A 14,934-nucleotide genomic window follows, 5' to 3' on the forward strand; every position below is an offset into this window, starting at 1 on the left:
ATTTATGAGACTAGCATTTAATGCACATTTTCTCCCGACCATTTCCATTCTTCCATATTAAGATCCCGACCCAGAGGACCCAACTCAATTTTCGAAAGGCTTCCCATACACTACACTACGACAAACCTCGTGGATAATTGTTTTGAACCGGCCACATGTCCACGTGTCAAATTATTCTAACCAAATTATCGTCTATCATATATAAATCACCACGTGTGCAACATAATATACAATTATTCTAACTATAATTCACTCCATTCTTTTTTGTTTACTCACTAACTCGAACATATAAGTATTAATCTTATAATCCACCTCATTGTCAGATATGCACCACCGCACCGGAATCCCAAATCTACCGTAAGAAGCACTACTTTATAATTCACGGAACAATTATGCTTCTACCACATAACAAAATATAAAATCATATCTTAATAAATATTTTGTTTTATGTTACTGTTTATCATTTTATTTTTATATGTTTAATTCATGTATATATATGAAAATATTGGTTGTCAATTTAACTCAAAATATTCGATTGTAGAGAGCGAATTGAAACAATTTGGATCTCTTTCTTACAAAATATTTATATTTAAATTTATGTTTTTTATCTATAAAATTTTTACAAAATCTTGTCACGGATTGTAAGAATAAAGACACCCAAAAAAAAATATGAGTGAAAATCTAAACTTTTATTTTAAAATAGAAGGATGAACAACCTAAAATATGGAGAGGAAAACTATAAATTAATTATATATAAAAATTTAAAATGCAAAAAATAAAATAAATACCATTTTGACAGCACACTCGCTTAGCTTTTATTTTCGCCATTGTCTTCGAGTGTCGTCTCTTACACTCTCACTCAGCCTCGCTTTAGTCGCTCTTCGCACTTTATCGCCGCCGGTGCTGTCGATCGTTGCTTCGCCACCTCCGCCTCCTATTACCTACACATCGGTACGTATTCTCAGCTAATCTCTCTCCTCTACGTATAGTCGATGTTATAGAGATTTTGCCTTTTCTTTCTGTTTTAAAGGTTCATCCATGAGTAGTGGGAAATGCATATCCTCTTGCTTCGCTACTATTGACTTCAATTATGAATCTCCAAACCCTAACTAGGAAAATTGCCGATCCTTCGTCGAGTTTTAACTAACACAGCTTTAGTAATTACCCTAGTTCTGTGCAATTATTCAATTTTTTTAGTTAACTATGTTTTAATTAAGAATTAATGACACTTTAATGTAATTAGAAACTGATATGTTTATCATTATGTTTTTTTTATTGATTGGTTGGTTATAGTTATATTATATCAGAAGAAGGTTAACACGCATAAGGTTATTTGGATTTGTATGGATATGATGTTGAATAGCTATGGAAATTTTTTGACCTTTTTTCTGAGAGTGTGTTTAGTTTTATGTATCAAATATCATAGCTTATTCTGTGAGATAGTAATAACATCGGTATGTACTCTCAAATGAACTTAATTTTTAAAGAAAAATGCTATGCAATAATTTTAAACAATAATTAAAATCAAGTTCAATCAGAACACTCTAACGATCGCATATCCTGCAAATTAAACTGATATTGGTTTAAAATGGAAATGTATTGATTGGAGAGTACGTCGTAAATAAGTATGTAGTAATTGGAAACTATATGAAACTGCAGATTGGTTGTTTATATGTTTTTAATTCTACAAAGATTGGAATTCTGTCTTATTATATTTCCATGTAAATCTTCTTATTTTTATTTTGCATCAATATTTTATCTGAGAATTTATAAAAATCAAGTGAATTCATGCTTTTTCTGCTATTGCAGGGATTTAATGATTAGTAGTTTAGTTTACAATGAAGATCATAAGATGAAGATGAAAAAACATTGTAGACTTTGGTGGCCAAGGCAGCTCTTATCAAACCAAGAATCCTCCTCAAGTATTTTATTGGGGTGGTTTGTCACCTGCTCACCGTCATCCCTTGACATTGTTGTAGCCTTTACTTGTCGTGAGGTTTTGCTTTCTAGTTCTACTCCTGCAATTGAGGTATACCAATATTAATATATTCGACTCACAATCTCTTGCACGCAGTTTAGAGCAAAACAACTGAAATAACAATCGCGGCAATGAAGTGATTATATGTCTTTCTTTTTTGCAACCATTAATTGCTGAGGAAATTTTGGTTTCCTTTTTTGTGATATTAATAAATTTTATATTAGACAAGATCTTTTAAGGGTTGTCATGTTTGAATAAAGATTAAATTTTTCTCTTTTAGGATATTCGGTAAGATATCATTTTCTTGAATCTTGAAAGATTCTCACCTAAATATAAGGTGTAAATGTAATTTATGCCAGCTTATTGGAAATTCGTCGGGAAAAATAGATAATGTTTGATGGGACAAGAAATTGATTAGGATGGATGATCGGAAAAATAGCAAGTGTACTATTTTCACCGATGTAGTAATAGGGAGTTTATTTCCCAGTATCGATCTCAAGGATTGCGTAGGAATTACTTATTTCAATTCGATTCTATTCAAACAAAAAGATAATGGTTGGTTTGTTTTGGAATTTAGAATAGTAGACACAAAATTGATAACAAGAATAGATTAAGATAAAGGATGCTAGGGTGAGTGGTTGAGTTACCCGGTTATGAATTCCGTTCCAATTTCCTTACTGCCTATGAAGCCTTCAATCACCTAACCTCAGAATGCTCTTACTTAAGTCCTTAAGGAAGAAACTATTAAACTACCAATTATTATTTAAATGTCCATTTAATTAATCGTTGGTTTTAATCATACAAAATATCAAGGTTTACGGTGATTTACGAAAGTTACTAGTCCTAGATGATGCATTCATAAACCTAATTGTGTGAAAACCCTACCAATCACAGTCCTGTTATTGGAAGTCATAGATTAATTTGTATTTGTCCGATACAAAAGCATAATAACATCACACAATTAAATTGAAATACTTAACATAGAAATCAGGAAATTATCGGTTCAGATTCATACATACGATAACATCAGGACCACCCCCCTAGCATCAGGGGGTTTAGCCTCTCATAGTACTTAAAGAACTCATAAAGTAAAGATTAGACATTACAAAGAATTAGGAGAGTTTGATCTTCAATGGTGGCTACCCTTGAATCTCGCCGTCTTCGAATCCGTTGTATTCGCTATCTTCTCCACTGTAATGCTTTCGTTCGTCTGTCCAAAGGTTCCTCTTTCTTTCTCTTCCAAGCCTTCTTATAGTTTCAGATGCCTCCTCTCCAAGCAAAAGGTCCATACTGCCCTTAATGAGAAGAATCGGTTCACAATGCAAAATTAGGTTTTCCAGGCTGCGTGCAATCAACACGGCCGTGTGTGTACACACGGGCGCCCGTGTTTTTTCTCCTGCATTAATTAATTTCAGCATTTGTTACAGTAGCAACAACACGGGCCGTGTCCCTACACACGGGTGCCCGTGTAGATGCACTGTTTTAATCAACACGGCCGTGTGTGTACACACGGGTGCCCGTGTTGATCCCTGTTTTCTGCTTCATCTTTTTCTCTGCTTGACCAACAACACGGCCGTGTGGTGGCACACGGGTGGCCGTGTTGACCTGCTGTTCTGTCATATTTTCGTCCTTCAGAGTGTCCCGAACTTCACCATTCTTGCTTTTTAAACCTGGAACAATGACACTACCCAAACGAAGCATAAACAAGGTCTTTTTGACTTAAACTCGTAATCGAATGTAATGTAATACCAAACCAACAAAACTTGATACTTGACTCAAATGCAACTAAAAACAAACATAAATCTTACCAGAGTGATGAAAATACGTCGGATTAACGGCGGGAATTCAATGGAAATGGTGACCGATCAATGGACCCTTGGGAACAATTCCTACATGAAATGTTGTATAACTAAGTTTTTTGTTAGTCTTAGAAATCTTGGTTCGTTGACTGCTTCACATTTATGGTAGTTGTGGGAAAAATCCTGCTGTGTCTTCTAATGATTCTTCCATACAAGTTATCCTATATGGTTTCTGAAATGGTCTGGTGTAAAGAGAATAACTAACATCATGAACTGCTGCTCTCTATCAGGGGATCATTCATGACATACATGGGAGCATGCCCGCAATTCTTCAGGATAGGTCTGTGTTCTCTGTACTTGGTCTGTGTGTCTCTGACAGTACTAGCAATAGTTTGACAGCTGAAGCAAATGCTGATAAAAAAAAGTTCTCTGATTGTGGCAATGCATGGGCAGAGGGAAGTACAAGTGTACACAGAAATAATAACTGTAGGAGTTGCAGTTTCCTCCAATTAGATGGATCATTGACGAAAAGTACCCAATCTTTTATTGGAAAAAGTAATTGGGTCGTGCTGATGTTTGATTCTTCTGAACAGAATGATGTAGGAATTTACAGGCTTCCTAAATTGCACCACATTCATTGCAATGGACTAACTCTGTCAGAATATGATGTTCACGTATGTAAGTCACAATTTCTTCTTTTACTAGCCTTTCTGCTTGTAGCTGTTGTCAAAACCTTTTCCATTTCTCTAACAGCAATGTATCATATTTGATCAATTGTAGGTAATAGTTTATGAAACACCTTCTTATGGTGCTCATCATTTCTCGTTGTGTCATTTTGGTTCAAATGAGCAAGCGAAAGGTCCCATTAAGAATCCTAAGTGGGTTGATGGGCTTCATAAAAAGCATAAATTCACTGATTTGGTAATAATGTTTGCCGTATTCATATTTGTGTATGCAGATTTTGTCCTATATGCTAATGTGCCTTTTCAATTTCATCCCAGGATACAGTTATTCTGGCAATTAATTGCACATCTGCTGCTAAAAGAATATTTGACAGACATGTGGTCCCAAGAAGATCCTTGGGCCAACTATCCCTATTTCCAATGTACACACTTCAAATACCAATGCACCATCTCCTGCTCTCTTATTCAAGCTTTGACGATTTTGTGATTTTTCAGGTTTTTTGTTCTCATAGGACATCTGTTTTGCAAGTTTTTGGCTTCGTTCTCCACCATGTTCTATATTGTTCTTCAGTTTTTCCAATCACATTTTAGTCATGAATCAGAATCATGGTTGTACGCGACATCAGAAAATGTATTCAAGAAGACGGCATGGATAAATATCCGAATCCGTTGTTGTCAGATATTGTATTGGCCAATTCTTCTTCAGGAGAATGACCTTAGGTAATATGATTTTTTTTTTGGTAAAGTATTAATGAGCTATCTGATTTGTGGCCTGTTTCATAATTTGGACAGTCGTGTAAATGTATGAAGTTCATACACTTTAGTTTCATATAAAGGAGATATTTTGGTAAGGGTGTTCAAGAAAACAAATCAAACTAACATGGTTAAAGGAAATCCAACTGTGATTCAGTTCAGCTTCCTTACTGTACTGTTTACCCAAAATAAATTTGAGAGATTAGATTGAACCATATGGGCTCAATAGTGTTGTATATAGAAATTTCACCTGATATGGGATTAGAATAACATAATATAGAGTTTTGGTATTTACACAGTTAAGTGCAGCGTATACATAGGTATTGAAAATCTATTGTAATTTTTTGACTTTCAGTGTCTTTTGGATGAAGTATTTTTATAAAATCGGGTTTTTTAGTTTTTTAGAAATTTAGGATAGTCGTCTAATTGTTTGTCAAGTTGGGTTTGCCTACTTCAGGATTGTTACATAATGGGATATTTATTGATTTGAATCTGTGATTGAATTGAGCAATGTTATTATGTTTTCTCCCTCCAGGTCTACTTCTTCCATTGTTGGCTTGTTCCACTTTGCTTTCCCACATTTGTCTCTTTTTATTTATGTTACAAATATAATATTGGAGTTGCTTGCATGATGTTGCTTATTTACATTGAAATATTACCCTTATGTTTATTTTTTAAAAATTATTCTTTCTATGGATCATGGCTTTTGACTTTATTCAGAAATAATAAGATATTCGTGTGACCAGAAACACCAATCAACTATGGTTTAAATCTAACAATCTTTGAATAGTGTTTTTATTCATGTAATTTCTTGAGAACCTGTGGTTCAGTCTGGTTTATTAAATTTGTGAGCTTTGAAGAAAGGTTAAGTTTGCAACTGAGCATAACAAGTTGCCAAACTGAACTTGACCAGGAACACCCTAGTTTTCAATAATACTCTAATGATTACTATGAAACAATTTTTCTTTGGTTGAAGTTGAAAATGATATTTGACATTTTGTTTTTATCACTTAGTATCTTGTCCTCTTTCAACTTACGTCAGAGGTATTTTTTATGTAACATAAATTTAAGTTCTGAAGTTAAATGCTTTAGTTTTTCTTTGCTGTTCAATTATTCACTATTCTTAACAATCTGTGATTTTTGATATTGATTAAATATTTCTCGATGTTTAACACTGTTCTTGCATGCTAGGTCTCAAACATGTGTTCAATATGCAGAGAAAGCTGCAATGCATAGACATTCTATGTGGTCATCTTTGGCCGTTGATATTCTCCTAGGAAACTTGGTTGGCTGGTCACTGTTATATCATGAAGAATCAATTTGCTTGTCGGGTTTGAACTTTATCCATTGGTTTGCCACTTTTTTGCGCTCCGGGTGTGTTTGGTTAATGGGAAACCCCGCGGGCTTCAAATTGAATGCTGAACTGGCAGGTGTACTTGGTTTACTTTCTTTGAATGCAATCCAAGTATGGTCAACACTCTGGATCTTTGTGTGTTTCATCTTCAAATATTTTATTCGAGGCCTTTCTATATTAGGAATTCTTTGTGGATTTACTATACCCGCTTCTTTGATCATAGACATGATTGTGTTGGGAACCTTACATGTTTCAACTCTTCATTGGTTTATTTCACTTATATATTCATCACAAATACAGGCACTAGCAGCTTTGTGGCGACTTTTTAGGTACTTCCTCCTTCTCATTTTTTGTGTCTCATTTAAGTAGTTCACAATTTATAAGAAAATGATTAGTTGTGTTGATTTCAGTAATAAAATGATTAGACGAATTGATACAATAAATAAGAGTATTTTAATGGAAAAAATTAATAAACATTATCTTGGTATTCTAAAGTGACAAATAATTTGAGACATAAATATTTCAAAAGAGACACTTATAATGAGATAGGGTGGGGGGAGTAACAAATATTGGTTCTCTTTGACATGATAGGCTGAAAGTAAGGCATTGATTTGAATGAGATCTGAACATCATAATTTGGCATTCCATAAATGGAACATTCTAGTATTATATTTATAGTTTGTTTTGTAAATTTTATAAGCTGTTAACCTATGGTTCTTTGACTGTTTGGTACTATTTGTTTTGGAACAATAACAAGGTGCAGAGCCATATTATACTCACCTAAATAAGAACAGTGACAGTGAGTTGAGACCTAGCACTATTTGTTTTGAACCAAATATTCGTTTTGAATATTTCCTGGTCTCTTATGTCATATTTGTCCTTTTGAATATGGTATATGTCTGAAAACATTGACAGTGAGTTGAGGGAGCAAGAAGCAATTATTGTTAGCTGTTAAGAACTCGTAAAAACGAATATAACTTACAATAGAAATGTGGATCATTATATCCTTCATATTTGCTGAACTACTTCATTTGTGATTCAGTATCCTTTTAAAGAATATTTGTTATAATGCACAAACATTTTGCATAATACTTGCTCTGCTTTCTCATATTTCTGAATCATAAGTAGCTGAATGTTTTGGCAGGGGTCGGAAGTGGAATCCTCTTCGCCAGAGGTTGGATAGCTTTGACTACACTGTGAAGCAACATATTGTTGGATCACTTCTATTTACACCACTTTTACTTCTGTTACCAACTACTTCCGTTTTCTACATATTCTTTAGTATTGTTGACACGACCATTAGTCTCATCTGCATACTTATTGAAATTGCTATTTCGGTAATTCATGCTACTCCTTATATCAAGATATTTCTTTGGTTGATGAGACCTGGAAGATTCCCTTGTGGAATATGGCTTGAAATTTTTGGTTGTCAGAGTAATCATACCGCTTCTACAAATCAGGATTTTACTGATGAAATAAACTCATCTAAGGAATCATTGCATCTAAAGGATTTCAATAGAGAAAAATCTAGTACATTGGTTTCAATTCTCCACAGCAATTATTTGAGCATAGGTGAGGTCTGAAACTATTACTTAAGGGTTCAGATTGATTCTTCTATTTGGTTTTTTCTTTTTGGTTGTCAAAATATGTCTATATGTTGGTAAAGTAATGAAATTTAACACATCATGTAGTGAATCCGTAAATATGCTACATCTCTGTAGATCTTCTCTATTAATGTCTCGGGCTTTTACTTTTACTTGAAGAATTTGAATGTCTAATATTTTTATGAATTATTCTTTTGATGATCCGTGTCATAGTAAATCAGGCAGTTTTTTTTTTTTTGGTTTTTTGTGAAAATGAACATATTAGAGATAAAAGGAACATATATATAGGTATTTTCAAACATTTATTGAAAATGAATTTGAAGGCTTGATTGAAATATCAATTGTGATAACTGATATGGGAGCAGTATGAATTTGCATTATATGCTGCTGCTGTATGTTTGCATTGGAGAACATTACGTGCTTACTTCAATGGATTATATTTCAGGAGAAGTTATCTCGCCTCACTTCAGAAATGCATTTTTGGGAGTTTCTGGGTCATCCATCTCCACAGTAGCTTATGGAATTCTCATTGGGCAAAGGTAAGATATTGTAGTGACTAGTGCTAGTTTCTCTTGTAATTTTTGTGATTGTTTAGTCGTTTTCTTTAATTAACTCTTTTCCATTTCTTTTTTCAATTTTGCTTTTATTTCCTCATTGCCAGAATGCCATATATGCATGGAACTCTTCTTCCTTCACCAATGCCATGGATGTCCCTGCCCTACAAAGAGTATTGGCGCCTCTGTCATGATTCAGTTATTGCCTGCTTCAGATCATAGTGGCTTTAGATCGGATTTTTTTGGTTGTGTACAATCAGGCATTACTTCTGGGAGTTATTTCCACAGATTTCATCCAACTTGCCTTTTTCTCATGTTGATTGATGGATTTTACTCTTTTAGAGAAATAGTGGCTTTTACTTTTTTCAACGGGGTAATATTGAGAATTCTTCATCATAGGAGTGGCTTATTTTTTATCCAGGGGGTTTTGCCCCATACTGAGAATGATGTCTCCTCCATAAAAGTAGCATTTTTATTCTACTAGAAAAAAGTAGCATTTTTTTTTGTAAATGTATTAACGAACTCTCATGCTGCTTGAGCATATTAGTGATACTCTATTCATTGATTTTTTGATCGAGTCACTGTCCATTACTATTTGTTTCCATTACTATTTGTTTGTTATTATTATGTTGGGATGGAAATTATAGCTTTCTTACTGCTACCGCATCTTCTTTTTGGTAAAAAACTGTTACTTCATCGTTTTTTTTGGGGGCCGAGTACTGTTAAATCATCTAGAATTGGAGTAAAATCTCTTAAACGAGGAGTATTTAAGAACCTACATTGCTATATGTTGTTTAAAACCTATAGAACTGCATCAAATCGTCTACCATATACATAATGAGCTCAACGACTATCCATAAACTTCGTAGCAGAAATAGTGCAGATCCAGAGTAAAATTAAAGCCAAAAGCTTGATGCATAGGGTGAAAGCTTGATGCACAGGGTGTGTTGATAGGAATGGGCCTGTTAGTAAGGAAGGAGACATATTGGCTAACAAAGGAAATGTTGAGCCCAAAGTGTGGCGTGTGTATGTTAGAAGAAGTAAAAAATGTTGAGCCCAAAGTGTGGCCTGTGTATGATAGAAGAAGTAAGAAATGTTGAGCCCAGAGTGTGGCGTGTGTATGATAGAAGAAGTAAGAAAGGTGTCTTATGGTTAGGCAGTGAGAGGTTAGTTCTCTATTGTGGAACTTTGTTATGGTTTGGTTTGTATGTTGTTTTCCTTTATCCCATGTGTCAATAAACACTTTTCATATATTCCTTGATTTCTATTCTACCAATTCACTGACCTATTGTTGTTGATGCTCCGAACCCGGAAGATGAATGATTGTGTTTATGTAGTGGAAGAACGTTTGGAAGGTGTGGAGGCCAGCATTGATGCATTATGCGAATTCATTAGTGTTGAGATTCAACGTGATGTCGTGAGTCTTCTCAATCTATGATGCTATTGTTGCATCACCAATGGATGAGTTCCGTTTGTTTACAAAGAAGGTTGAACTACCAACGTTTAACAACGAGTATCTGGTGGCTTGGATCACTAGCGCTGAGACGTATTTTGAGGTGCAACTCATTTTATAAGATGTTCACATTCAGTTGAAATTCACTAGTTTAACCTCTGGAGAGACTCAACGGAGGAGTTATCCTGGGAGAATTTGAGGGAGACAATGATGTCACGTCTTGGAGGAGGAAGACTAGAGAACCCGTTTGAAGAACTCAAGGAGTTAAAGCAAACCAGTTCAATGGAGGAGTACATTGCTGAATTCAAATTGTATTCATCATAATGTGGTTGTTTTCTAGAACAACAATTTCTGGATTACTCTGTGAGAGGATTGCACCATGATATATGATCTGGCGTACATACCTCCAAACCATGCAATTTGATACTTAGTGATCCAGTTGGCATGTGATGTGGAGCATAAGTTTGCCGAAGTTTTGGTTCAGGGAAACGAGTCACGTTTTAAATTGGTCCAATCTAATTGGAATCAAACATAGAAACAAAGTTGGGCTCCAAGGGAAGGAGATGGTAATGGATTGGTTAAGCCAACCCAATATGGGCGTGGGTTGCATATTGGGTCGGGTTCGATTGTTTTCAATGGTTCGACTCGCTCCCTTTTGTTGTCTAGTTCTCGCACGAATTTCGGCGACAATGACGGATGTAACCCTTGCAGTGTGCTCAATTTACCACTAGTAGAGGTGAATGAACGTCGTTCGAAAGAGCCATGTTTCCGATGCAACAAACAAATGGATCCTCTCCATTAGTGTGCATCGAAATTTATGGGTTATTATTTTGGGAGATGACGAAGCTATCAATGTAGAAGAAGAAAATATGGCATTGGAAGCAACATCTTATGATGAAATAAAGGTTGAGGAGTTAGAATGCAAAGGGCTCGACATGTTTGGAATCTCTTCCATTCTTTCTCAGGTTCGTATAATGAAATTGGAAAGGGGTTACATGGAGCGAACATTTTAGTGTTGACAGACATTGGTGCGACTCATAACTTCATCTCCCTTAAGGTTGTGGAAGCATTAGGACTAACATTGGTCCTCCCCTCATCTTCTCCTGAGGAAAATAGAGTCGGATACGACTCTTTCATCTGCTCCTCACGCTCCTAAGTCATACTTCCACCAGCTATTCCTCTCTACACTACCTTCATCAATGCAATCTCCTTATCATGCAACTGCTTCACTTCCCGATCCTCTATCCGCATGGGCGATGCCTCAACAGTAAGGTTATCTCTCACCTGTATATTGTCTAGTTGGATCACATGAGACGAATCCGGAATGTATCTCCTCAACTGAGACACATGAAACACATCATGAAAATTAGTAAGTGGCAGTGACAACTGACAAGGCAATCCGATAGGCCACCTCTCCTATCTTCTGCAAGATCTGGTATCGACCAACACCGATTACTGGGGTAACTAAAATAACCACATGGTCCCTCTCTTGGGACTCAAGTGGCTCCATCCTCTCATTCTGGTAACTCTTTTGGTAAATATACAAAGCTTTCATCTTCTCTTGGATCATCTTGATCTTCTAAGAAGTTTGTTGTTCAGTCTCGGGTCCAATTACCGCACTCTCACGAAATTTACACCAACACAGAGGTCTCATATACTGTCTACCATACAACGCCTAAAATAGGGCCATCCCTATATACTCGAATGGAACTGTTATTGTAAGTGAACTCAATCAGCAACAAGTAGCTATCCCAAGCACCTCCTTGCTCTAGCACACAAGCCCTCAATAGATCCTCCAAGGATTGTATAGTCCTATCTATTTTCCCATCAGTATGTAAGTGATAAGCGAAACTCAACTTTAGCTTAGTACTCAAAGCTTCTTGCAAACTCTTCCAAAATCTCGATGTGAATCTTAGATCTCTATCTGACACAATGCTCGATGGAATACCATGCAAACTAACAATCTTCTCAAAATACAACCCGACCATCTTCTACAAAGGGAAACTGATCTTAATCGGAATAATATAAGACGATTTAGTCAGCCTATCCATAATCACCCAAATGGAGTCGCATCCCTTCGTTGTCTTAGGAAAACTTGTTACAAAATCCATAGAAATATTATTCCTTTTCCACTCTTGAATGCTCAATGATTTCATCAGGCCCAACTGCTTCTGATGTTCAATATTTGATTTCTGACAGATCAAACAAGCATAGACAAACTCGACTATCTCTTTCTTCATACCAAGCTACCAAAACATTTTCTTCAAGTCTTGATACATCTAAGTATCACAGGGATGAATACTTAATCCACTCCTATGACCTTCTCCAAGAATACTCTTTTTTAGTTTTGGTACATTCAGAATGCAAACTCTGTTTTCGAATATAATCACACCATTCTCGTCGACTCTGTAGTCACCACCCTCATCTTGGTTAATCAACATTAACTAGTCAATCAATCCTAAGTCGGTCTTCTGGCCTTCTCTGATTTCTTCCAGAACGCCACTAGTCAACTCCAACATACCAAACTTAACACTGTTAGAAGTTCCTTCACACACCAAACTCATATCTTTGAATTGCTTGATCAACTCTAATTCTCGTACCATAAGCATCGACATGTGTAAGGACTTTCTGCTCAACGCATCAACTACCACATTCACTTTTTCAGGATGGTAAATTAGACCAAAATCATAATCTTTCAGGAACTCAAGCCATCTCCTTTGCCTCATACTCAATTCTTTCTAATCGAACAAATATTTCAAACTCTTGTGATTACTGAACACTTCAAATCTGGAACCAAAAAGGTAATGTCTACAAACACAACAATTACTAACTCTAAGTCGTATGTAGGATAATTCCTCTCATAAACTTTCAATTGTCTAGAAGCGTAAGCAACCATCTGGCCATTCTAGATCAGTACACCTCCTAGAGCCATCTTTGAAACATCATAATATACACAAAAGGTTCAATCAGATTCTACAGAACCAAAACTGGATAAAACATCCACTTCTTCTTGAGTTCTTGGAAATTTTCTTTACAATGCACACCCCTAATACACGCTTAACCCTTTTGAGTCAATTGTGTCAACATAAATGCTAACTTCGACAAACCTTCAATGGAAATTTCTAACTCCCTGCAATCACCAGCCAATCCAATTTTTTTTCTAATTTTAGTGACAGACTTTGGAGTCTCCCATTGCAACACAACATCTATCTTCGATGATCCACAACCATACCACCACTAGAAATATCATGACCAAGGAAACTCATTTCTCTTACTAAGAATTTGAACTTGGACAACTTTGCGTACAACTGGTTCTCTTCCAATGTCTATAATATAATTCTCAAATGTCCTACATGCTCTGCATCAAACTTCAGGTATATCAGGATGTCATCTATAAATACAACCACAAACTGGTCTAAATACAGATGAAAGATTCTATTCATGTATTCCATAAACACTCCAGGCTCATTAGACACACCAAACAAAATTAACTAATACTCGTAGTGACCATACCTCGTTCTAAAAGCAGTCCTCGGAATATCTTTCGGCTTCACATGAATTTGATGATAATCCGAACACAAATCTATCTTGCTAAACACGCAAGCACCTACCAACTGATCCATCAAATAATCAATTCTCAGAAGTGGATACTTGTTCTTGACCGTCACTTTATCCGACTATCTATAATCTACAAACAACCTCATGCTACCATTTTTCTTCTTAACTAGCAACACCGACGCACCCCATGAAGAAACACTCGGATGGACAAATTTCTTCTCAAGCAGATCTTCCATTTTCTTTTTCAATTCACTCAACTCTAAAACAAACATTCTATAAGGAGCCATCGATACCGAACTACTACCAGGTACTAAGTCTATCAGAAACTCAACCTCGCGCTCCGGTAACATTTCACTAATATCATCTAGAGACTCTTCTGGAAAATCACACACCACTGGTAACTCACCAATCGCAACTTTACTTCCAGCCTTCATAGAAGCTAATATCATAAATATTGTAGCACCATCCTTTACAAACTCATCCATTTGCTTAACAGACACAAGCAACTTATCATTGGTATCCAACTCTAGAAATGATACCGACTTGTCAAAACCGTTGATATGAACTTCAAATCCTCCTTCTCAAAAACTCAGGAAACAACACTAACTCATCTAACAATCTGCACTCTTGTAGTCAGCAACACGCCGAACTAATATTCCACACCTCAAACATCTCAGAGAAGCAGAAACTTCTATCCAACTTGTTCTAGTCATGCTTCTGCAAATAAGCGGTTAGAAAAACAAATGAATATCGACAGTGTTTCACACACATGTCACATACCAGGGAACAATCAACATTATAAAACTTGGCCGAACGGACCGACTTGCTCTAACACCACTATATAACACCCTAAAGTCCCACATACAAATTATCACATAATTTAATAAAAAGTATAACCACAAGGGTGTGACTCACATTAAACATATCCTGCTATGTAACACGGGTTACGTTATTTCACATAAAACCTATCATCGTATTCTCACCTTCACTTAGGGTACCATCGCAGCAAAATCATCATTAAACAATTATTAAAGGTATAACATCTCATGACATTTAGTCTCAAACTTCAACTTCCATAACATAAATAAAAGAAGTTGTAACAATTAACTCGAACGAATCAATTGGAATCTCCACGAAACAAAAATGGCATTTAACTTCAACATAAGCAACATAAAAAGTAAAACAAGTGTTCCTAACC

At 35.8% G+C, this 14,934-nt stretch overlaps 1 protein-coding gene across 2 annotated transcripts; it reads left to right on the forward strand.

Annotated features, from left to right (window-relative positions):
• Positions 1-782: 782 nt before the first annotated feature.
• LOC127126390 (phosphatidylinositol N-acetylglucosaminyltransferase subunit GPI1) lies at positions 783-9,302 on the forward strand. 2 transcript variants are annotated; one of them, XM_051055310.1, is made up of 10 exons: positions 783-951; positions 1,810-2,029; positions 4,068-4,451; positions 4,558-4,698; positions 4,779-4,882; positions 4,956-5,180; positions 6,405-6,896; positions 7,712-8,139; positions 8,617-8,710; positions 8,833-9,302. In XM_051055310.1, exons 2-10 carry the CDS (start codon positions 1,817-1,819, stop codon positions 8,945-8,947), a joined length of 2,196 nt encoding a protein of 731 aa, XP_050911267.1. In that variant the 5' UTR covers positions 783-951; positions 1,810-1,816; the 3' UTR covers positions 8,948-9,302. The 2 variants fall into 2 exon arrangements, with proteins under 2 accessions (XP_050911267.1, XP_050911269.1); XM_051055312.1 differs by lacking the exon at positions 783-951 and having other exon boundaries at positions 1,841-2,029; positions 4,068-4,117; positions 4,231-4,451.
• The last annotated feature ends 5,632 nt before the right edge of the window (positions 9,303-14,934 follow it).

This window comes from Lathyrus oleraceus, chromosome 3 (genome assembly GCF_024323335.1).
Source record: "Lathyrus oleraceus cultivar Zhongwan6 chromosome 3, CAAS_Psat_ZW6_1.0, whole genome shotgun sequence".
NCBI classification, from domain to species: Eukaryota; Viridiplantae; Streptophyta; class Magnoliopsida; order Fabales; family Fabaceae; genus Lathyrus; species Lathyrus oleraceus.